Source organism: Aspergillus vadensis (assembly GCF_003184925.1).
Source record: "Aspergillus vadensis CBS 113365 unplaced genomic scaffold BO88scaffold_22, whole genome shotgun sequence".
Taxonomy (NCBI): domain Eukaryota; kingdom Fungi; phylum Ascomycota; class Eurotiomycetes; order Eurotiales; family Aspergillaceae; genus Aspergillus; species Aspergillus vadensis.
The window spans coordinates 187,618-210,368 of NW_020292060.1; the positions used below are offsets into that span (position 1 = coordinate 187,618).

Below are 22,751 nucleotides of genomic sequence, written 5' to 3' on the forward strand. Positions count from 1 at the left end.
TGGGGCTTAGCGCCATGAGATCTCCGGTCTGCTTTTTATAGCGTCATGTTCCACTTCCCCATCCATTGCCCCAATTTTTTCCCTACACCCATGAAGCCCCGCGCTTTTCCTCAGGGCTTGTTGCGCCGGTTTAATGAGTCGCCCACCGTTGGGAGGCTCGTGATCCGACCCTCCAGACGCCATGCGTCTACCTCGCCGGCGTCTTCTACTCCCTCTCCGTCGTCTACTCCGCCGCCGAAGCAGCAACGATGGCTGCGGTTCGCCTTCATAACTGCCGCTGCGGCGGGTATTGGTGCCCTGGTCCGGTCGCAACAGGGTCCAGATTCGACAACCCTAAATCAGATGAAGTTCACACCATACTATTTAGTATCCCGCGAACCGGTCTCGTCGACTGGAAGCTACTTCGTTCTTCAACCGCCCGCAGCTGATGGTAGCAATCATGCCGTCTACGAGGAAGCATGGAAGACTGGTGTCTGGAGTGTAATGTTTAAACAGCCACAATTGCAGATTGGGAGAGACTACACACCTCTGCCAGCCACTTGCTCGGAAGATGAAGAAGACGAGTGTCTGCGCTTCTTCATTCGGAAGGACCCGTTCGGCGAGGTCTCCCGCTATTTGCACAGTCTAGAGATCGGAGCACCCATTGAAGTACGTGGCCCGCGAATCGAATGTGAGATTCCTCCGGAAACGCAGCGGATCTTGTTCATCGCCGGAGGCACGGGAATTGCCCCTGCCTTGCAAGCTGGACACACGCTTCTTCGCCGCACCAACGAAACACATAAGCCTAGAATACATATCCTCTGGGCCAACAGGAGGCGGGAGGACTGCGTTGGTGGTGTGAGTGACACAAATACAACTACAACAGCACCCTCAAGGTCGTGGTTCTCCGGACTCTTCACGTCTTCGAAGGACAACCAAGGCGGCCCTGTTGAAGCACCCCGCAGTACGGGCACTTCGCTGATAGTCCGTGAGTTGGAGGCTCTTCGGTCACAATACCCTGGACAGGTGACCGTGGATTACTTCGTCGATGAGGAAGGCACCAGCATCGGGAAGCAGCTTATCCTGGACTCCACCCGCAGTGGCCCGTCTTCCCAGGAATCGGAAGAAAGCAAGAACACAAACAACCTAATTCTGGTCTCCGGACCGGAGGGCTTCATTAGCTATATGGCAGGACCAAAGCTTTGGGCTCAAGGAATGGAATTGCAAGGGCCACTCCGGGGAATTCTCAAAGAATTGGACCTGAAGGATTGGGCCGTGTGGAAACTGTAAACATAAATATAAAATTCCATGTACGATAGAATGAGTATATAGACACAATAGACCTTCCGTCTTTTACCCCAGAATCCTCCGATCGCGGAGCAAGAAATAATGCGTGCCGTCTGATTGGTCGATCATCGGGTCTGGGTCCGCGTCGGGGCTTCCCTTTAGTTTGCCTTCAAGTGTGAACTTTTGAGTCACTCAACTTTCTTCCTTCTCTTTCTCTCTGTCCTCACCCCATCCTTGACGCCTCTGTCTGAAGATGCAGTCGCGTTTGTTGCCCTCTGGCCCTGGCAGGCGCTGGATCTCCCTCCGCGTGCCGAGCACGCCTCAACGACGAGCATTCGCCTCCACACGCTTCCTTTTCCAGGATGTCTTCCAGTCCCAGCTGGATGACCCTTCCTCCGCCGCCCTCTTCTCCTCCTTGCAGACCTCCCGGGCCGTGCCCCAGACCTTGACGGAAAAGATTGTTCAGAAATATGCCGTAGGACTGCCCGAAGGCAAGTTCGTCAAGTCCGGCGACTATGTGACTATCGCTCCCCACCGGATCATGACCCATGATAACTCTTGGCCCGTCGCATTGAAGTTCATGTCGATCGGTGCCTCCAAGATGCACGACCCCGATCAGGTCGTGATGACACTCGACCACGATGTCCAGAACAAAACGGAAAAGAACCTGCAAAAGTACCGCCAAATCGAGGAGTTTGCTAAGCAACACGGTGTCGAGTTCTATCCCGCCGGTCGAGGAATTGGTCACCAAATTATGGTTGAAGAAGGTTTTGCCTGGCCCGGCACACTGGTGGTCGCTTCGGACAGTCACAGCAACACATACGGTGCGGTGGCCTCCGTCGGAACGCCCATCGTGAGAACCGATGCGGCCAGTATCTGGGCGACCGGTAAAACGTGGTGGCAGATCCCTCCGGTGGCCAAGGTTACTTTTACCGGTATCCTGCCTCCCGGCGTGACTGGCAAGGACGTCATCGTTGCTCTGTGCGGTCTGTTCGACAAGGATGATGTTCTGAACCATGCAATTGAGTTCACCGGCTCTGAGGAAACCATGAGAAGCTTGCCCATGGATAGCCGGTTGACAATTGCCAACATGACGACTGAGTGGGGTGCCCTGTCAGGAATTTTCCCCATGGACAGTGTTCTGAAAGGCTGGATGAAGGGCAAGGCTACCACTGCGGCTATGGGATTGGCTGATGGGCCGTTCAAGACTCTGGCTGCTCGCAACTTCACCCACCCTGCCATCGAGCAGCTGTTTGTGAACCCTCTCACTGCTGATAAGGGTGCCAAGTATGCGAAGGAGCTTTTCCTGGACCTTTCAACTCTTTCTCCCTACGTTTCCGGCCCCAACTCGGTCAAGATTGCCACACCCCTGAAGGAGCTGGAAGCCCAGGATATTAAGGTCAACAAGGCCTACCTGGTTTCTTGCACTAACTCTCGGGCTTCGGACATTGCCGCTGCTGCCAAGGTGTTCAAGGATGCCGCAGAGAAGAATGGTGGGAAGGTCCCGAAGATCGCTGATGGCGTCAAGTTCTACATTGCTGCTGCGTCTATTCCCGAACAGCTCGCTGCGGAAGGAGCCGGTGACTGGCAGACCCTCCTGGAGGCTGGAGCGACGGCCCTCCCCGCTGGATGCGGACCTTGCATCGGTCTGGGAACGGGATTGCTGGAGCCCGGTGAGGTCGGCATCAGTGCGTCGAACCGTAACTTCAAGGGTCGTATGGGTAGCACTGAAGCTAAGGCCTACTTGGGTAGCCCCGAAATTGTTGCCGCCAGTGCTCTCAGCGGCAAGCTGAGCGGTCCTGGCTGGTACCAGCCCCCTGAAGGGTGGACTGAAGTTGTCCGCGGTGAGGGCGATGGTATCCGCGAGGAGGACCGCATGCTCAATACCGAGCAAGCTCTTGAGAAGCTCCTTGGCCAGTTGGATGACCTTGTCGCCGACGGGGAGAAGCGCTTCGCTCCCGAAGAGAAGGTTGAGGAAGAGGGTGGCCTGACTGAGGTGTATCCTGGATTCCCCGAACGTGTCTCTGGCGAAATTGTGTTCTGTGACGCTGACAACTTGAACACGGACGCCATCTATCCCGGTTACTGGACCTACCAGGACAATGTTCCCGTGGAGAAGATGGCAGAAGTATGCATGTCCAACTATGATAAGGAGTTCCACTCTATTGCCAAGGAGGGTGACATCCTGGTTGTCGGATACAACTTCGGTTGTGGTAGCTCTCGTGAACAGGCGGCCACTGCTCTCCTGGCGAAGCAGATTCCCCTTGTTGTGTCGGGTAGCTTTGGCAACATCTTCTCCCGTAACAGCATCAACAATGCTCTCATGGGTCTTGAGGTTCCTCGCTTGGTTAGCCGTCTGCGCGAGGAGTTCGGCGACAAGCAGCTTACCCGCCGGACCGGCTGGACTCTGACCTGGGATGTTCGGCGCAGTCAGATTGAGATCCAGGAAGGCCAGAATGGACCTAAGTGGACTCACAAGGTGGGCGAACTGCCGCCGAACGTGCAGGAGATCATTGCGAAGGGTGGTCTGGAGAAATGGGTTAAGAACGCCATTGAGGCGTAGAGCAAGTGGTTCAGCAGAGATGAAACGCGCATGACTGTCGACAAAGTGATTCTTATGATACCCAAGCCTTCCAGTCTTCGTTATGGGGTTGCGGCGTGGATGTTTCTTGGACAGAGACGATACGCATGGAGAAAACCAGACAAAAGATGACTCTGCATGTATAGAAAAAAAAGAGATTTTCTTTATTAGATGTACTCCAATTCATGACAATGTATTTCTATTTCTAATTTTATTTCTTCTTTCCAGTTCTTGCAAGGTGCCTAAAGAGAACGTGCTGTTGTGCACCAGGATGGGTGGTCATGTTCTGTCCTGCTTGGTCCCATCTGCACCCTCTTTTGCATCCATCTTCCATCCACTTCATCCACTTCCTTCCCTATCTCTCTGCATCCGCCATTCCCACATGGATGTGGCTATGTCAGGTCCAGGGGAACAAGGATTGCCTTGTTTGCTGCGGGGAATCGAACGAGATTTGGGGGCGGTGTTTTTGGACGATCGCCTTAGAAGGTTTAGAACACGGGCACTGGCGTGGTGGCCTGCAGTTGCACGGCTCACTGAACCTGCCATGATTCGCTCCAGCTCAGATGCCTTCAGCTGTCAATCCTTTGCTGGCTCCCTTCCTTCAGCTGACGTCGTTTTCTTATTTTCATTCTGCTCTCCTCCTTCATTATCGATGGACTTTCTACAGTCCTTCCTCCCAAACTTATGTACGATCTGAGCACCCAAGGCTTTGGATTTGTATATGATTGTATGCTCAGCCCCGCTACGCTGCTGATGTTCCCCCAATGAGCTGTGGCTACTACACTGCCGATGGATCCTGTCACCGCAATCGGTCTGCTTTCCGGTGCGTTTCAGATCGCTCAGTACGTCAAAGACACCGTGGGGGCACTAGTCCATCTGTCTGGCAAATTCAAGGATGCCGACCTCACCATCCGATCGCTTATCGGCGAGCTGACGACCATCCGATCGGCCATTACGCAGCTACATGAGTGGGCTAGCTATAATGTTCGTGACTCAACCGAACCGGACGAGTATGTCGAGGGACTTGAAGTCGCATTGGACGGCTGTCGTGCCGTTATGGAGGTTCTTTCGGACGAGGTTTCAGCTCTGACAAGGGGTGCAATGCTAAGTGACACCGGGGTCGGATTTCGTACGCGGGTAAAGGTCGTCTGGAGCGAGGACAGTATGAAGGCTCATCAGGAACGACTGCGTGCGCAGGTTCAGGCACTGCAGCTCCTGCTTCAAGCCTGCCACTGGTGAGTCTTGAAAGGTACCGAAGCAGCAATAATTCACTGCATGCTAAATATTGTGCATTAGTCGGACATCAACCGAACAAGTCGAACTGTTACGGAGAGCAGAAAATCGCCAGATAATTGCCAAAGTCGCCAGCGATACAGCAACACTACGGTCCGCTTACAGCTACGTACCCTCACGGGCGGAGAGTCCAAGCCTGACTCGTCGCTCATCCTCCGTGGGGGACACGGTTTTTGATTTCGATAGGGCGGTGGTGACTTCCCTGCCCTATAGACGCGCAATCGGTCAATCACGGACCCATCCTCCGACGCAAGCTGCGGTCAACCGCAGCAATTACAGCCCACCTATGGATGAAGGGTATGGCAGTGGTACTGTGAGCAGTGCAAGCCCACCCGGAACAAATGGAGCTCTTCCAATACATCCATCTGCGTCGTTCGACTCTAGCCATGGCCACAGTAAAAGCGTGTCATTCGCACCGACTCCTTTACCGCAGAGTCCGACTCAAGTCCGCAGATGGCAGTCGGATGCGAGTGGCGCTTCCTGGGGTAGTCGCTCCTCAGGGTCACGGCGTGAAAAGATTCGGACCATTATTCGACAACTCCGGCGTCCAAGCTGGTCAGCAACGCAAGCTTCCGTACGGGTTCCTGGGCGAAGTCCGTCGGAGCGTCGGCTGTACGAAAGAGATCTGAATACTAGCATTAATTTGACATCGCCGGATGGAGCGTCTGCACCGCCAATCATCAAGTCAGCCCAGTCGGGCAGTCGATCCGATGTCGAAAGGCTCCTGGAAAGCGGCCATGACATTGAAGCCCGTCATATCTCGTCCCGCAGGACCGCCCTCTTAGTAGCATCTCATTGCGGGAATGAAGACGTGCTGGATCTACTGCTGCAAAGAAACGCTAGAGTGGATGCTACCGACAAGTCGGGTTCCACCGCGTTGCACTTGGCGGCGTCGCGCGGTCATTGCAGGGTGCTAGAACTGCTTCTTCCTGAGTGCTTGGATATTGAAGCACGGAATGCCAACGGCCAGACTGCTCTCTGGGTAGCAGCATATCATGGCCAAGCTGAAGCTACAAACCTCTTGCTTGCTTGTCACGCCAAAGTCAATGCGCGAGCTAATGATCAAGCAACCCCGCTACATCTAGCCGCCAAACTGGGCGATATAGTAATAGCCAGGATTCTGATACAAAAGGGCGCCGATTTGGAAGCCAAGGACGGGACGATGATGGCACCTCTACACTATGCCTGTGAAGGGGGGCATCTGGATATTATAGAGCTGCTGCTCAATGAGAAGGCGAATGTTAACGCAGCTGGGAGTGACCGCAGGACGCCCCTCATATGTGCAGCTGCTCTGGGTCAGCTGCTGGCAACGCAGCTTCTGCTCAAAAAGAAGGCGTCGACTCGATCCGTAGACGATGCTGCTATGACGGCGTTGCACTGGGCCGCCTATAACGGGCACACCGAGATCGTTGACCTGCTCAGCCAGAAGAAAGGATTGTTGGCCAAAACTAACGTTGCGGGACGAACGGCCCTACATCTGGCTGCAATGAAGTCACAATTCGCAGTGGTGGAGCTGCTTCTTCGGAAGAGTATGCCACTGGAAAATCGCTGCCTCGCGGGTCTCACGCCGCTTCACTATGCGTGCATGGCTGATAATTGTGAGGTTACGAAGCTCTTGCTTATCTCGGGCGCCAACATCGAGGCCCAAGCTGACTCGGATCAACGTCGACCGGTCCACCTTGCAGCTGTCCGTGGATCGATGGCCCTTATTAATCTACTCTGTGACAAAGGAGCTTCTCTGGATGCCCGCGACACCGCGGGGGATCGAGCGCTCTGCGTGGCATCTCGGTACGGACATGCAGCTGCTGTCCAGAACCTGCTTGATCGCGGGTCACCTGTATGCCTGCCTTATGGCGTCCGATCGGAAGAGGATTCGCCCTTGTGTCTGGCCGCCATGGGAGGGCATGTACCCGTTATCACGCTTCTTCTCCAGCGAGGTGCGTCCGCTATCAAGCGGGACGAACGAGGGTGGCAGCCCTACCGCTATGCCGCTTACTATGGCCATCCAAGTGCGCTCCGCCTGCTCATGTCCTGTAGTCCCATGGTTGCCAAAGACGACGCGGATCTGGGCCTCACAGCAGAACGAATCGGATTTGCGCCGTCTGCGGATATTTCTATTGAAAGGAAGCGGGAAGTACAAAGCTTATTATATCAGATGCAGCACCCGTCACAGCCAGGCTCCCCGGTCTGGTCCTCTCCGCTAAAGCCCAACCAGCAGCACCCGGTACCTTCTGGAGTTATGTCCGATGTCGCCGTACATCATATCCAGTCGTCTCCAACGGCAGAAACAAGTCCTCAGGAGCTGCCAGGAACCTTAGAACAGGGCCTCCCGGCAAGCCGGTCTCAAACGCCAGAACATATGCGGCGAGGAAGTAGCGTTTATCAACGCATAGAATCTGAATTTCGCGACGTCCCGCAAATTCTAGAGGCCAATGAGCGGGCCTTTGCCCCAACCAATGAACAGATTGCGATGCCTCAGGCGCGACATTACTTTGAAGTGCCCAGAGGAAATCTCAGTCCAAGCAGCCCGTTCCTGGAAAGTGTGTTTTCGCATGCAGGCGAGAGGGCTGGCGTCCGCGCCACAGACTCTCCTGTCTCTTTGACAGATGTGCATGGGCTGAACCCTGCGCGCGCATCCTGGACAGTACCTCTGAGTCATGCAGATGGGGAGGCTCAGAACAAAGAAAGAGAATGGGACACGGAGTCTTCTATATCATCAGTATACACTGCACCGGAGGAAGATGTGGCGGAGCTTGCCGCCTAGATTCACATCGTATAATACCAAAATGTAGCTAGATCACATATCGGAGAAAGGGAGGGAGAGAGAGATCCGCCTTACGGCCACCTCTATACGAGAGCTTCCTTTCTATGGATCAGATTGAGTCACTCCCGCACTTGACCCAAAAATAGCAGCAATATAAGCATGTGGCATCGCATGGCATCTCATCGCCATGTGGCCGGGAGCAAGCCTTGACCCATCAAAGTCAAAAAGAAAGACATGTCTCAGACTCGTTTATTTTCTTCCACAAGCCTCAGGCTGATTGCTCTAGTCAACCGCCAGGATGAAACGTGGCTGAGGATGACGATGGTTCATACCTTTCCGCATCCAATCAGCCACTGCGAGAGCACCAACACCTAAATACTGTGTAGAATGACTCTCAGGGACGGAACAGCCTCATTGGCGCAACAGATATGCTGACGTGAATCCCTCCTTCTCTTAACTGCCACCTTAAAACTTCAGGCCGTGCGTATGATGCCGTGACGAAGTATAATCAGCTGACCTGACCTGACCTTATCCACAAACCATCCCGGAACAAGATAGATATATCCATACCAGATGATAGGATGAAACCCAACAACTAAACCAGGCAAGACCAAAAAAAACCCAACCCAACGCTAGTAGTAAATAAGCCAATAGGGTCATAATATAACCTGAGTCATGCATTCAAGCATAAAAACAGAGAGAGAAAAAAAAGCAAAGAGAAACAATACCAAGCCGAATCGAGGCTCGGGTTCCCGTCTTATCAAGCATTTGGGAATCTTTCTCATAGGGGAGGGGGGTATTGGTCCTGAGGCTTCGATTATATTTAGCACGTTTTGTTAGTAGTTATCTTGTTGGTTTGGTTACGACGGTAGCATTGGGGATTTTGAGGAGTCAGCTATCATCAATTATGGGGATGATGCGGGCCTGATATGTTGTTGTAGTATTACTCGAGGGACTTTGGATTCTTCGTTTTGGTGGTGGTGGTGGTGGTGGTGGTGGTAGTATGCCGTTCTTGATGGATGTTGCTGGGGCTTAGATCAAAAGGTAGTACTTGGAGGTGTATATATAGAGGGTTCTTGTGTCCTGATGAATGAAGCTTGAGATTCTTAACTACTACTTCTTGCTTAATATACTATAATACATTTACTATCGCTCGCTACTACGTTTTCTTGATCAGTCAACTGATATACAACAACACTTTAGGATTGTGATTGCTCTCTTCAATCCGTGCGGAATCTATACTATACTATACATACGCCGCTCTTTGCATCATATACATTATCACCACCATCTATTATACACCTCTGATCAGACAAGATCATCACCATGGGCCGAGGAGGTTACAACACCCCCGAGACTACTGCGCCAAAGCCCGCGCAGCCGACTTCATCCTCTCGTTCTCTATCTCTGTCGCTGTCGCTTCTTTCTTCTGACCCGCTGCTACTGCAGGGCCGTGGCGGGTACAATGAGCAGCAACCCGTCGCAGGGGCATTGTAGCATACGACGCGTCAGAGAGGACATCATCCGGATGGGAGAGAATATGCGTTTATGATTTCCGATATCATACATACCTCTCTCACTTGCCCACACAGAACCTAATCCATTCAGTCAGTGACAAGAACGACAACAACACACACACTACTACACTATACTGCATATAACTTACTTTTCAAAGACAACGCCCAGAACATCTTCCACGTCTCCGCTTTCCCCACGGCCCGTGATCTTCGCCATGGTGTCAGCGGCAGAGCGCAGATGTTCAGCGGCGGTGACGATATCAATGTCCATGTCCATGTCTGTTTCTGGGTATTCATGGGCGATTTGGCGAGATGATAAAGATATAGGCGTCTGGGATTGCGGTTGAGTTTGGGTCAGGAAATCATCCAGGTGTTCGAGACAGCGTTGTAAATTGGAACTTTGGCGATGCGTCACGCCCAGTGAATCTTCCCAGTATGCATGATCGTATTGTCCGTTCTCATCTCCGTCGATCCCTGTCGGGGAGGCAATTTCCTCGAATGTAGTCATCAGACCTTGTAGGAATTGCTGGATGTAGCCTGGATCAGAGGATTGGCTAGGACCGGGGCTTGTCAGGTTCAGGCCGTTTGTGGCATCTAGACAGGAGATGCCGAAGATGCGCTGGCGCAGGTCCGGGACCGCTTCGAAAAGCTGGCTGACTGTCTCGATGAGCTGCGGGGGAAGTCTACCCTCCGGTAGTCGGTCACATTTGTTGATGGTTACGACGACGCATTTGCCTGCGCGGGCGCAGTCGTTGGCAGCGTCGACGACCTCCTGCTCGACGGCAAGGCGGTACGCCGCAGCACCATCGGTGGCTTCTTCCACTGAGACAACGACGATGACCACGTCCGATTCTAAGGCACGAGCCTTTGCCCGTCTGATGCCCTCTTGTTCCACGGCGCCAATCACGACTGTCTTCTTCTGCCCGGTGGGATCGTTAGGCTCCGAGCGAATCCCCGCCATATCGCCGAGCTTGCAGTACCAGCCGCCAATGTCGACACCGACATCCACGATATCCCGCGTGGTACCTTCCTCGGTGCTAACGATGGCGGCCTCTCTGCCCACGATCCGATTAAGAAGCGAGCTCTTCCCCGCATTCGGAGCACCCAGAAGAGCGACCTTGATACCGTTACGAAGGAGCTCACCCTTCGACGCGTTCTGGATATGAAGGGCGATCTGGGCCCGTAGAGCCCGCACCTGAGCCGCAACCGAGGACACCAGGTCCTCGGTGGACTCGTCGAAATGCTGATCCTCCGAGAAGTCAATCAAGGCCTCCAGTTCCCCGCGCGCATAGAGCAATTGATGCCGCCATTGTTCGTACCGCTTCGATAGCGCATCGCTGGCACCACGGACTGCAAGTCGGCGCTGTTGCTCCGTGTCAGCGGACAAGGTATCACCCAGGGCTTCGATCTGCGGGAGGTCTAGGCGGTTGTTCATGAAGGCTCGACGGGTGAATTCGCCCGGTTCGGCGTAGCGGACTGAGTAGTCGGGGGTGTTTGTACGCGAGATGGCTGTCAGAACGGACTTGACAATGGCTGGGCCGCCGTGGAGGTGCAGCTCGAGGACATCTTCGCCAGTTACGGTCTTCGGGCCGGGGAAGTATAGGACTAGGGCGCCGGCGTCGAGGACGGTATTGGGGGAGGGTTTTTGAAAGGGTTCGTACAGAGTGCGGACGACTGCCAGGCGGGGTCGGGGGAGGGGTACTTCTGGACAGAGAGATTTGTAGATCTGTGTGAACGAGTGAGGTCAGCTGTTGCTGCTGATGCTGGGCTGAGTCTCATTCAATGGCGGAAGTTAGCTCTCATACTTACTTGCACGCATGCAGGTCCTGATGCCCGCACAACGGCAATGGCAGCCCGTCCAGATGCTGTCGAAAGCGCATAGATAGTGGAATCGGCATCGAAGATAGATTGAGCCGGTGAGGATCCTGAGAAGTATCGTCGTGGAGGTACACGCGGAGATGGGCTCCGGGCATGGAGAGCTGGACCAGCGCCCTGCCGGGCCACGGTGAAGCATCTACTCCATGATGGGCGAAGGGGTGTCGCCCACCTTAGGGTCCGGATGGCCGATGGTCGCATACGCGAGGTGAGCCCAAACAGGCGTAATGGACAAGTGAAGAGCAATTGCTGATCTTCGAGACATGAGAGAAGGAGAGGCCCATCGAGGAGATTCGCCGCATCGCCGAGGTCACGTGATATCTCCGCGGAGGAAGAAGTGGATTTTAGATTACGAGATAATGCTGTAGTATATGGCAGGTAGGGTTCAAGAACTACAGTAGCAGCCTATGCAAGACAAGGTATTCATGTAGACCGATCCAGGAATCCAGTAAATGTATAAAAGCCAGATCACAAGGGCCCTGCACCCCTTCGCCACGCCTGCGCGCCGAAAAGACACAAAGACTCGGCCATGCGCCACGGATCCCTTCCCCCTAGCCAAAATGCAACAACGGCTCGAACGACATGCAGATATGAACGGAGAATGAAGAAAAGAGCAGAGCGAAAGGAAGTATGTACACAAAGAGATGACCGGAGCAACAGTGAGGAGCAATAATAGGGTAGAAGTATGAAGGGTGATTGGAAATCGCTGGAAAAAAGGGGAACAATGTACCTTCGAAGAAAATGCGGAGGGATGCCCGGAGAAAGGAAGAAATTCAGAAGCCAGGCAAGCCAGAGAGAAAGGGGGTAAGTTCATCCTGGCATAGTATACACTCAAAACAGCATAATGAGATCTTTCCGAGACGACATGAGTTAGTCTATCAAACATTAGATTAGGAAAGAGGGGGTGAGGAAAGACACTCCTTGCGGACAAGGAGGAAAGGATGCAAGATAAAAGAAAAAAAAATTGGCAATGAAATGAAATCAATAAAAGAAGGATGGTAGTAGAAAGGCAATAGTTGCCCAACTACTCAATGGATCTGCTCGACGGTGAGCCTTCCATCGGTTCATCGTCACCAGGTGACCGAAGCTGTTGGTCTGCCGTTGGTGATACCACGATTGCCGGTGTCAGGGGCGGTTGCGGAAGGGGATCGTCTCCAGATCGAGGACTCGTAGCATCATCCGGCTCTAAATCTGTCCTGGGAGGCGAAATGGGTTCGGGCACGGAGGTGGCCGCAGAGCCCTCGGCGCCATTATTGCTGGTGCTGCCTCCGTTTCGTCTCCGTAACCTGCGTTTCCGACGCTCTTCTTCCGCTGTTTCTCGGCGTCTTCTCATTCGATCGCCGTCCATGTTATCGCGAAGGCCCTGCAGCATGCTCGCGGCACGGTCCGCCACGTCTTCGCTTTCCGACACATGTTGCGGGTCCTTCTTCTTGCTCTCAGAAGACTCTGCTTCAAGGAGGGGAGGACTCAGCAGCCCTGACTCGGCGGCATTTGCTTCGCTATCATTGTCGTTGCCCGCCTTGCTGTTGCTACCATCGTTTTCGGCTTCGTTTCCTCCTTCCGGTGCCTCAGCTCCAGCAACATCCGGCATCTTCTGGCCGGAAGCGACACGAACTTGGTGTCGCTCCTTTAGCCTAGCACGACGACGGCGGTCACGCTGGTCTCTGGCTTGCGGCGCAGCGGCGCGGAGCTTCTCCAGGAGCGAATCCATGGCCCCGCTTGTAGCTGGCGACGGTGGAGCGTCACTAGCAGAGGCGGCGCCATTGGCAAGCCCGGCATTGATATTCCGCTTGCGAGCCAAGGACGCCTCGGTGCGTCTCCGACTTTCTTCCAGCGAAATGTTCTTCTCCTTAGATTTCTGCACGGCAATAGGTTAGCAAACATTCTTAGATGATACTGGACAATCAAACTCACCTTCCACTCTAGCAAGAAGGAGGCCAGCTTCGCGAAGAAGTCTCGGCGGGCACCCTCATCGGAATTGTCTTCTCCATAGAAGACCATGATGTCATCATAGGATTTGATCATCTCGTCCAAGTAGAGCTGCATCTGCTCGGCCTTCCGTCTAGCATCCTTCATACTCCGCTGAACTATCTGGCTAACGCGATCCTGGGGGTGGAACTTCTTGGGGTCACTGAGGTTTCCGGCGTCTAAGCTGGCCTGTACATTCTTGATGTTGTCAATGTACTTCTTCGCATCCGTCCGCAGCTGGTCGACGTTGAGCTTCTGGATAGCGACGACACCATTGATTTCGTCCACGAAGCCCTCCCATTCGGGATATTGGTTACGGACAATGCGCTCCACTAAATCAGCAAAAGTGGTTTCGTTCTTGTCATCCTTGACCATGCCCAGACGGGCAAGAGAGCTCAGCTTGAATCCTTGAGCCTGCTTGTTGGCATCGTTCATGAAGTTGCCAATGTCCAAAATCAGACCCAGGACGTTCATCAGAGAAACAGAGTCTCTCAGAGATTCGCTGACCTTCACCACTTGTTGCAGCTTGGCGGAGATGTGCTCATAATCCACCTCGAAGGACCGAGTTAACGCGAGAGCGCGCATTCTCGCCTTCCAGTAATGGTTGAGCTCGTACGCGGTGTATAGGTAGATCTGATCTTCCCTCGTGAGCTCGTTGGGGTCTTGCTCTCGCTCCGCACTAGCAGCATCGGGGCCGGTCCAGTCCCTGCTGTAGGGCGCCATCGACTTGGAAATATTCTCCGGGATTGTGCACATCTCGTCCCGCTGCAGGAACTCCATGACGACCTGGTTGTCCAGAATGTCTGTATCGCAATGGATGATCATGCGCACCACATCGTCGGCAGGGAATTGCGAAAACTTGGCCATTGCGATTTGGAAGTTCTTGGACAGCTCGTTGGAGATGAGCTGTTTCTTGTCCTTGCGCTGCTTGGCTGCTGCATTGCCTCCAAAGATCTTGGTCTCCTTCGCCATGAAGAGTCTCTCAACCTCATCCAACACACCCTTCTTGGCTAACTCTACATATTTCTCTTCTTTCTCCTGCGCAGTGGGGGCGTGAGCCGCCCACACTGTTACCTGTGGAGCATCAACCTTCTCCCAGTGAAGAGCCTTGAGCTTCTTCTTTGGCCGGATAGAGGGCATAAGAGCTGTCTTGTGTTGAGGAAGGGCTTGAGAGGCCATGTAGTTGGCTCGCCATCCGCCAAAGCCTGCGCCAGGAGGAGGCGGGGGAGGAGGGGCACCAAATGAAGCACCTGGTGGAGGGGGAGGCGGCGGCGGGAATCCTGCACCGCCTGGAGGAGGGGGTGGAGGAGGTGGAGGGGGGATTCCAACCTTTCCTCCCGGCGGCGGCGGAGGAGGAGGCGGAGGAGGGGGAGGGATTCCGACGGCACCACCAGGCGGTGGCGGTGGAGGGGGAGGGGGCGGAGGAGGAATTCCCACAGCTCCCGGAGGAGGAGGAGGTGGTGGTGGCGGCGGCGGGGGTGGAGCGGGCGCCCCCTTGGCTTCGGGCTTCTCAATTTCACTCTCAACCTTGGGTTCGTCGGTGACAGGCGCCGTGGCTTCGGGAACAACAGGTGTAGCTTCGTTATCGTCTGCGTCGATCTTAGGTACCTTCGAGGCAATTTCTCCCAGGAGGCCGTTCGCCTGCTTAGGGTTAAGTCGTGGCCGATGGAGGTCGACCAGACGCGCCTTTTCATAGATGATCTCTCCGTTCTCATCCACCTGGCCCTCCTGCTGCTGACCCTCGACAGTATCCTTCTCCATACCGGGCAGATGGCTGCGCTTGCGCTGAACAGATCCCAAGCCCGCAACGTGATGAGCCTGGTCCTGGAACCCATCTTGCGGCTCAACATCGCCGTCCATTTGCTCACGAAGTTCGCGCAGCCGGTCTGAGGTCACATGTTGACCCCATACCTTGCCCTCCAACTTGAACTGGGTCTTGGTGCGTTCGAGTTGCATCTCCAACCGCTCAAGGAGCTTTTCGCGGTCCATGATGCCCCTCATATGGGACGGATCGACTTCTGCGAGGTTGTTCTTCTTGGCATTTGAAGCAGCGATGTCCTGGGCATCCCGAAGCATCAGGTAGAGCTCTCTGGTTTCCAGTTCGTTCCGTTGCAACTCCTGAGCACGCAAGCGTTGAACATCGGCAAGCTCAGCCCGTATTGACTCCTCCCGTCTCCGTTGAAGTTCGATGATGCCAGTCTGCTCTTCAATTTGCTTCTGCAACTTCTTTACTAGGCCGTCTGCACCGAGCTCAATCTGCGCCTTCATCTCATCCCGCTCTGCCAAGGCAGCCTCCGCAATCTGGCGCGCTTCCAGGGATTCATCGTACGCCTGTCTTGCCTCTGAATCTGTATGTAATTTGTCCAAGAGGCTCTGCACGGTAAATGTTAAACCTTGGCGGAGATCCAGATCGGGTAGCCTGCGGTCCATGGCCACGTAGCTAAGCATGGCATCGACGAGCTGATACATCCGGAGACCATCTTCACCTGAGTTCTCCCGGATAAGAAGCATGTGCTGCATAGCAGAGAGGAAGTAGTCATGAGCTCGAGTACCTGTAATTCTTGAAGCAATAGCGTCTGTAATTTGTAGAGGATCGTTCATGTCTTTGACCTCGCCCTCGATGCTATCCTTCACGCTGCTACTCTCACGCTGCAGGAGATCCTCGTAGTCGATGGCCTCATTCTCGCGGAAGCGCTCAATCTGCTTGTCAATGACCTCATATTGGAAACCTTCCATTTTAGTCATGAGACGCTTGATGCCGCAAGAGGTGAACTGCGCACGAATATGACAGCGCAGCTGTAGATCGTTCTCCGGGGCGTCCACCAACATGTTGATGAGGAGCATGGTTGAGACGGCATACTCCATGAGAAGGTTCTCCATGCCGATACCACCACTGCGGTACTCCTCACTCGCGCCCACCAAACTACCCATCTTTCCACGGCCATCAATCGTCACTTCGACGATACGCATCCAGGCATCAAAGCGACCAGTCTCTCCATGGTGGTTCTTCACATGGTCCATAGCCTGGAGGACCTTCTGATGGCCCTGACCTTCGGCCCAATGGCACAGGAAGGTCAAGACTTCGCTGACCAGCTTCCTTGTATTAAGTCGGGGAGACAGCAGCGAGCTGACGAGAGCAACAATAACCTGCTGATGAGCAAGAGCATCATCTGCGCCGTATTTGTTATTCATCAAAGCCTTCAGGCACTTGACAATGTCGTATTCACGATCCAAGTCCTTGTCACCAGTCGGGGGTGCAGGAACAGGACCTGAAGCTTTCCTCCGGTTGATCTTAGCAAGAACGTTGGTCAGGGCGATTTGGCCCTGTGCTTCGACAAAGGCTTTCACCCAACTGATTGGTTGTGTGCGCAGACTGACGCTCAAACTAGCCAATTGTTTCGACGTGATTGAATCATCCATAACCTTCTTCACGTACCACTCCGGGCTTCCCTCTTCGTCGGCCCGCTCCAGAATCCCCGACGGCCCATCGTGACCATGGGTCTGCCGAGCATTCTGCCTGCGCTTCTGTTCGCCTTGAATTTCCGTCAACCGATCTTGATGAACCAGCGTCCACTTTTTCGAGGCTGGATACGCAAGCATCTGCCGTTTGGCCTGCTCAGGCAAGTTCTGCCAACCTCGCTTCTGCATCAGTTCCAGGAACAGCTGGTCCACAATCCGATCGTCCCTTGGACGGGTCAGGTATTGCTCGGGGTTGGCCGGTAACTTCGCGGGTTGCGCGGGCTGGGCCGACTGCCATGCAGCCTGCGCATTGGAGAGTCGGCTGGATGTTCCATTAGATGAGTAGGTATTGCGGTCGGCAGAGTGCGATGTTGTCAGCGTTCGAGAAGATCCGTCCGACGAGAAATAGCTCGAGCCTCTAGTGTCCCGGGTGTTGGAGGAAAGTGACGAGTGGACACTAGCCTGGTCGAACGATATTCGGGAATGCGACGAGGAATCCACCGTAGATGAAGAGTTGTGACTGAATCCCGTGTTGGCAGCCGAGCTACCCGGTCGTCCCCATTGTTGATACCGAGCACCTTTGTCCCCCGAAGAGCTTCCCGCCATTGTTACATTAGACGCATGTGGCGGCGGACGAGGGCCGGTGGGGTGAGAATAAACATTATTTTCCCGGATAGTGGCCGGGTTCCAAGCGGGATACTGATGGAAATCACTGCCTCCCTTGGCAAGATGATTCGGGGATGGTTCTTTGCGTGGCGAGGTTTCGGCTTTAGAGAGATAGTCGATGGGAATCGGCGACTTGGTGTCGGCGGGGAGACTTTCATAGGGGATAGAGGTAATCACGCCAGCCGTCATTGACAGCGCTGCAGGATCGATGTCGTTGGAAAAATCCATAGACTGGACGGAGGATCGCTTGGAATGGCGAGAGGAACGAGAACCCGGGGCGCTTCCAGGAGGCGCGAGGGTCTCGAAGCCTGTATGGGCATCGTGGCGATCGTCTACCGGTTTCTCTTTGTGCAGCTTCCTCCCGAAGAACGATTTCCCAGCGGAAGTCTGTCTCGATTTGTCAGGCGCGGACGTGGTGGTTGGCATCTTGACGGACGTCGCTGGGGAGATGCAGGGCGCAGCATGAGCGTAATCCGCTGAGGCAAGAGCGTTGAGGTGGCAGACAGTCGTCGGAGGCTGTAGACTGAGAAGAATCGGTCGCTCTCAGTCTCTGCGAAGGCCAGGATCACATCCAGCTCAAGGCGACAACTTATTCCAGACACTCCTGACTAACACTAATTAATAGCCGCTGCGGAGCAGCGTTGGCACGAGGGGGGGGGGAAGGATGCCACCAAAGACGGACGCTTCTCCCAACAAACAGATGGAGAAGATGACTTGAAGAAATAACAATCAAAGGAGCGGTCTGTAATGACGGCTCCCAGTAGGGCTATCCTACTCTGGCAAATCCCAGGATCGGGCTTTAGTGGCTGGAGTCTTTTTGCACGTCAGGTCGTGGAAGCACGGGCATCAGGGGGGGCAGCACCACTTGAGGCGGCTCTAGAACGCGGTAGGGGCCGGAGGTGTCACGTGAATTACACCATGCATGCCTCAGGAAACTGGCTATCCCTCTCCGATCACGTGGAGCTGTCTCATGCCGGAGACTCTCGGAGTTGCTGTCAGTGTCACATTCAGGGCAGACCCCGGATTGCTGCCGTTGCTGCAGAAGACCAACTGGTGAACCAGCGTCGGGGGACGGTCAGCCTGCCAGTCACATCGGACTACTCTAAGCGCCGTCGCAGGACATGACAGGTTTCCGCTGTTGATCGGGGATTATTGGCTTGATTTGGCGCCGTGTGTTTGGCGCCTGTCTATCTACTTCCTTCCCGCTGCTGCCTTGGCCGCGCATTCTCGAGATCAAGATCGTTACAGGAAAGGCGCTGAGCACCACACACATACACACGCCACAATGGGTTCCGCAAGTAACTTTGCCAAAGTATGCCCTCTCTCGACTTCTCCTAATTCTTCCGAATTCCTTCTAACTGACACTTTCTACTTCAGACCATCATCATCCCCGCCGTGATCTCCCTGACGCTCTACCTCCTGTTCTCCTTCGTGATCATCCCCTTCTTCCGCCGCTATCATCAACGATACTCCCAGTACCTTCCGCTTCATACTATCTCCGCACATACTACGACACTCCGGGATCGTATCGCGGATGCTTTGATGCGACGATTCCTTCCGTCGGTCTGGCGACAATCACAATTCGACCAGCACGACAACATCAGTATATACGATGAAGAGGGAGAGATCATGGTAGGGATGGACATGGACCCTTCACGGCGAGAAGCGCTCGAGCGTCGACGGAGCACCGCCGGGGATGCGGAGAGTCGCTTGAGTCGTGAACTTGAAGCGGGGTTCATGGATGATAGTGATGATGACGAGGGACATGCCCATGCTCAGTCACGTCGCTGAATTCTGTACCTTCTGTACATATTACACTACCCTGTAAGGAACCATTGGCGTTTGGGATGGGTAATAAATATAATAGACATCTATTCTTGCTGAACCTTTGCGATAGTACAGATAGAGTCCAATGCACGTCTGTCTAGATAAACTCAATGGGCACTACTAAACTACCTGCATGCGTACATACCTAGACCAATGCATGCACTGATAATCATCACAATGGAAATCAACTCCGTCCGTCCGGACTACCAACAACCCCTTACTTCGTCTCCAACCCCCCCGTCGTAACTCAATTCTCCAACCCATATCAATCAATTAACCCCAAACAAACAACCCAAAGAAGAAGGTACTACTGTACATACCCTAATCCCCTTCACATGCAACTAACTACCTAAGTAGGTCCCCCAGCCGAACCCAACCCAACCCGACCTAAAGAAACCCAGAACATGAAAGAAAAAGAAAGCAAAAGAGTAGATCACTAAACCAACAAGAGTATATCATCCGAAACTATACAAACTCAAATAATATTACCAGAGCAAGCAATAATCATAGAACTAGAAAAAAGCGTAGTTTGTATAGTCTCCCACTAAATCAGAGGCTGGTCCGTGGTTCTGGCCTGCCGGGGAAGTTTGATGTGGTCAAGCTTTGTGCTTTTGGGGGGGGGGGATCGGCGCCCCACTATCTGCTTTTATCTTTTGCTTGGTGGGGAGTAAATTGTGGGTTTGAATATGGTAATGATGAAGAAAGTTGCACTAAAATGACGAGCTGGTGTTCGATACGAGACCATTGTTGAGTTTGCGGACTGGATCGATTTTGGTTTGGGGGGCTTTGATTGCTAGTCTGGCTGGAGTGCTGTGTTGGTGCTGGGATGATCGCGGAAAGAGTCCGAAGAGTTACGAGTCTACGTTAGTTAAGTCTGACAACTTGGAAGAGTAAATGTTTGAACAGTAAGAAAAAGTTTTGATTTCAGGTATCATAAGCTAATCATAACGGGAGGAAATAGGCCGAATACAGATCGATCCATGCATCTCATCATCATCGTTTTCCATTTAGGCCTTGTTGCGCTGACCGTAGGCCTTGGTAACATAGTCACCGCCGTGGACAATGAGGTCCTGGGGGCGGTAGTCGTGGCGGCCGGAGAAGTAGCTCTCGAGGATGGCCTTGGTACCGTTGGCGTAACGGATCTGGGCATCGATGGAGGTACCGGACATGTGAGGAACCATGGCGTTGCCGCCGCCCCAGGGGCCCTGGACGGTGCGCAGAGGGTGGTCGGCGGGGGCGGGCTGGGGGAACCAGACGTCACCACCGTATCCGCGGAGGTGGCCAGACTTGACGGCCTCGGCGACATCCTCCTTGACGACGATGGCACCACGAGCGGTGTTGACGAGCCAAGAGCCCTTCTTCATCTTGGAGATGAGCTCCTTGTTGAACAGACCGCGGGTCTTCTCGTGCAGGGGGCAGTTGATGGTGACAACATCGCACTGAGCGAGCATCTCCTCGAGGTCGTCGACGCGGCGGCAGCCGATCTCCTTCTCAACCTCGGGGGAAAGGGGCTGGTAGTCGTAGTAGAGGAGCTCCTTGCAGTCGAAGGGCTTGAGACGGCGGAGGACACGCTCTCCGATACGGCCGACGGCAACGGTACCAACGACCTTGCCCTCGAGGTCGAACTCGTTCTTAGCGACAGCGGCAACGTCCCACTCGCCGCGGCGGATCTGCTCGTGGGCGGGAACAAAGTTGCGAACCAGGGTCAGGATGGTCATGACAACGTGCTCAGCGACGGAGACGACGTTGCAGCCGGTGACCTCAGCGACGGTGATACCGCCATTGGTCTTGTTGGCAGCGTTCAGGTCAACGTGGTCGGAACCGACACCAGCAGTGACGGCGATCTTGAGGTTCTTGGCCTTGGCCAGACGCTCAGCAGTGAGGTAACCGGGGTGGAAGCTATTGCGGGCAACCAGTCAGCTATTTAGTTCCCGTAGTTGCCAAGTTCCCTGAGCGGATAACTGTGGGTAGTGAAGTGGGTCACATACGGAGTGGTGATGATGACTTCAGCGTCGACGAGCTCCTTGTCAAAGGTCGAGTTCTCGCCCTCCTTGTCGGAGGTGGTGACCAGGGTGTGACCCTGCTCCTCGAGCCACTTTCTCAAGCCGAGCTCGTTTTCAGTGGTACCCAGAAGACCGGGCTGCTGCTTGGCGTGCTCACCGCCCTATTGGGAGATGGTTAGCATCTGGTGATTTGCGAGAAGAAGAAAGTGATTCTATTCGGGTACTTACGTCATAGAGGACCATAAGAACCTTGCCCTGTAGATTCGCGGAGGCGGTTAGCGTACGTGCACCAGCGATCGAGTTGGCCAGAGGAGCAGCCCGGAATGGGCTGCTGGCCGCGGGCGCGAAGGCTCCCTTGGAGAGAAGAGAGGTGGCAGGTCGCCGAAGTTGGCGGGAGAAAGAGCGCATAAATACCATTGTGAAGATGAGTTAAGTGAAATGAGATGAGATGATTTAGAGATGGGAGAGTTAAATGCTGGTATGATACCTATGGCAGGAGGGTCAGCTTGAGGTTTAAATACATCCCGGATTTGGAGAACGTGGGAAGTAGTAGTAGTAGATGCATCGGATTGCAAAGTCGGGGAAGCCGAATGAGCGGCAAGCAACAACAGTAGCAACGGCGAACAAGGGGAAGCGGGGAGACAGGAAAGCATGTGTGGAGAAGCAACTATGGATGGCAGGCAAGCATGCCACAGGGCAGAGCCGATGCCAGATGGAGGATGATGATGCAGGGGTGGCTTACCGAAAGCGGCGGTGGAGTTTCAAGAAACCTTGGAGAGGGATGAGCGAAGTATGATGAGGAGACAAGTTAAGGTGCGATGAGATGCAGATGTAGAGAGATGAGGATAGAATGAGACTGACAAGGACGGGGAATTTAGCCAAATATATAGACTTCACTGGGTCCTCTTTTTTTCTCTGTACTATGTAAGTGAGCACCACAATTGCCCCCCTCCATCCCCTCTTGGCCCATATTCAGAAAGGGTGCTCCATCCACATCTGCGATAGGATGGCGCCAAATCCGGATAGGAGGGCACCAGGCAGGCAGTAGTAGCACAAGGCCTATCATCTGGGTAGACCCAGCAAGTGGCAGGAGAGGGGGGGGGGATAGTTTGGGACCCTCAAATCAGCCCCGAGAGTTGGAGCAAGGAACTGGAACCCCACCAGCCAGCAATTGAGGTTGGGCGATCGTCCGGGTTGGCGGCAGTTTCGCATCGGCACGGACGACGTTTCGGTCCAGTTGTTGTCTCCGCACGCGGGACAACTACTACTGGAAACTAGTCTAGTAGCACATAGACAGCCGCGGATGGTCGGATGGCTCTAGGTTAGGTTTGTATAGATCGATACCGTCGAAAGCTTGAAATCCACACCTGGGGCAGTTGACACATTACGGAGTATAGTATGTATTGAACTAGACTACTACTTAGTAGATGAGCCCTAATTGGAAAATGCATACAGTGGTATCATAGCGGTAAAGCAACCGAAAACCAATACAACAATACTATTGATTGTATAACCCCAATTTCAGTCACAGG

General features: G+C 54.0%; 7 protein-coding genes across 7 annotated transcripts; 4 read left to right on the forward strand and 3 right to left on the reverse strand.

Annotated features, from left to right (window-relative positions):
• The first annotated feature begins 71 nt into the window (after window positions 1-71).
• BO88DRAFT_407007 (cytochrome b5 reductase family protein) lies at window positions 72-1,409 on the forward strand. Its single transcript, XM_025707306.1, has one exon. It carries the CDS (start codon window positions 91-93, stop codon window positions 1,267-1,269), a length of 1,179 nt encoding a protein of 392 aa, XP_025559873.1. The 5' UTR covers window positions 72-90; the 3' UTR covers window positions 1,270-1,409.
• A 63-nt stretch (window positions 1,410-1,472) lies between these two features.
• Window positions 1,473-4,112, forward strand: lysF (homoaconitase LysF). Its single transcript, XM_025707307.1, has one exon. It carries the CDS (start codon window positions 1,520-1,522, stop codon window positions 3,827-3,829), a length of 2,310 nt encoding a protein of 769 aa, XP_025559874.1. The 5' UTR covers window positions 1,473-1,519; the 3' UTR covers window positions 3,830-4,112.
• Window positions 4,113-4,516: 404 nt separating this feature from the next.
• On the forward strand, window positions 4,517-5,256 carry BO88DRAFT_123040 (ankyrin repeat protein). The gene has a single exon (XM_025701344.1). It carries the CDS (start codon window positions 4,637-4,639, stop codon window positions 5,084-5,086), a length of 450 nt encoding a protein of 149 aa, XP_025559875.1. The 5' UTR covers window positions 4,517-4,636; the 3' UTR covers window positions 5,087-5,256.
• Window positions 5,257-9,117: 3,861 nt separating this feature from the next.
• On the reverse strand, window positions 9,118-11,534 carry BO88DRAFT_407011 (tRNA modification GTPase). Its single transcript, XM_025707308.1, has 2 exons — window positions 11,231-11,534; window positions 9,118-11,147 (listed from the first exon to the last, which is right to left on the reverse strand). The coding sequence occupies exons 1-2, from the start codon at window positions 11,495-11,497 to the stop codon at window positions 9,567-9,569; spliced, it is 1,848 nt and encodes a 615-aa protein (XP_025559876.1). The 5' UTR covers window positions 11,498-11,534; the 3' UTR covers window positions 9,118-9,566.
• A 551-nt stretch (window positions 11,535-12,085) lies between these two features.
• Window positions 12,086-17,975, reverse strand: BO88DRAFT_123078 (formin sepA). Its single transcript, XM_025701345.1, has 2 exons — window positions 13,211-17,975; window positions 12,086-13,154 (listed from the first exon to the last, which is right to left on the reverse strand). Exons 1-2 carry the CDS (start codon window positions 17,813-17,815, stop codon window positions 12,321-12,323), a joined length of 5,439 nt encoding a protein of 1,812 aa, XP_025559877.1. The 5' UTR covers window positions 17,816-17,975; the 3' UTR covers window positions 12,086-12,320.
• Window positions 17,976-18,414: 439 nt separating this feature from the next.
• Window positions 18,415-19,303, forward strand: BO88DRAFT_370802 (uncharacterized protein). Its single transcript, XM_025704186.1, has 2 exons — window positions 18,415-18,701; window positions 18,767-19,303. Exons 1-2 carry the CDS (start codon window positions 18,675-18,677, stop codon window positions 19,178-19,180), a joined length of 441 nt encoding a protein of 146 aa, XP_025559878.1. The 5' UTR covers window positions 18,415-18,674; the 3' UTR covers window positions 19,181-19,303.
• An 808-nt stretch (window positions 19,304-20,111) lies between these two features.
• Window positions 20,112-22,027, reverse strand: fdh (formate dehydrogenase (NAD+) FDH1). The gene is made up of 4 exons (XM_025707309.1): window positions 21,962-22,027; window positions 21,448-21,706; window positions 21,205-21,380; window positions 20,112-21,115 (listed from the first exon to the last, which is right to left on the reverse strand). Exons 2-4 carry the CDS (start codon window positions 21,634-21,636, stop codon window positions 20,224-20,226), a joined length of 1,257 nt encoding a protein of 418 aa, XP_025559879.1. The 5' UTR covers window positions 21,637-21,706; window positions 21,962-22,027; the 3' UTR covers window positions 20,112-20,223.
• Window positions 22,028-22,751: the final 724 nt, after the last annotated feature.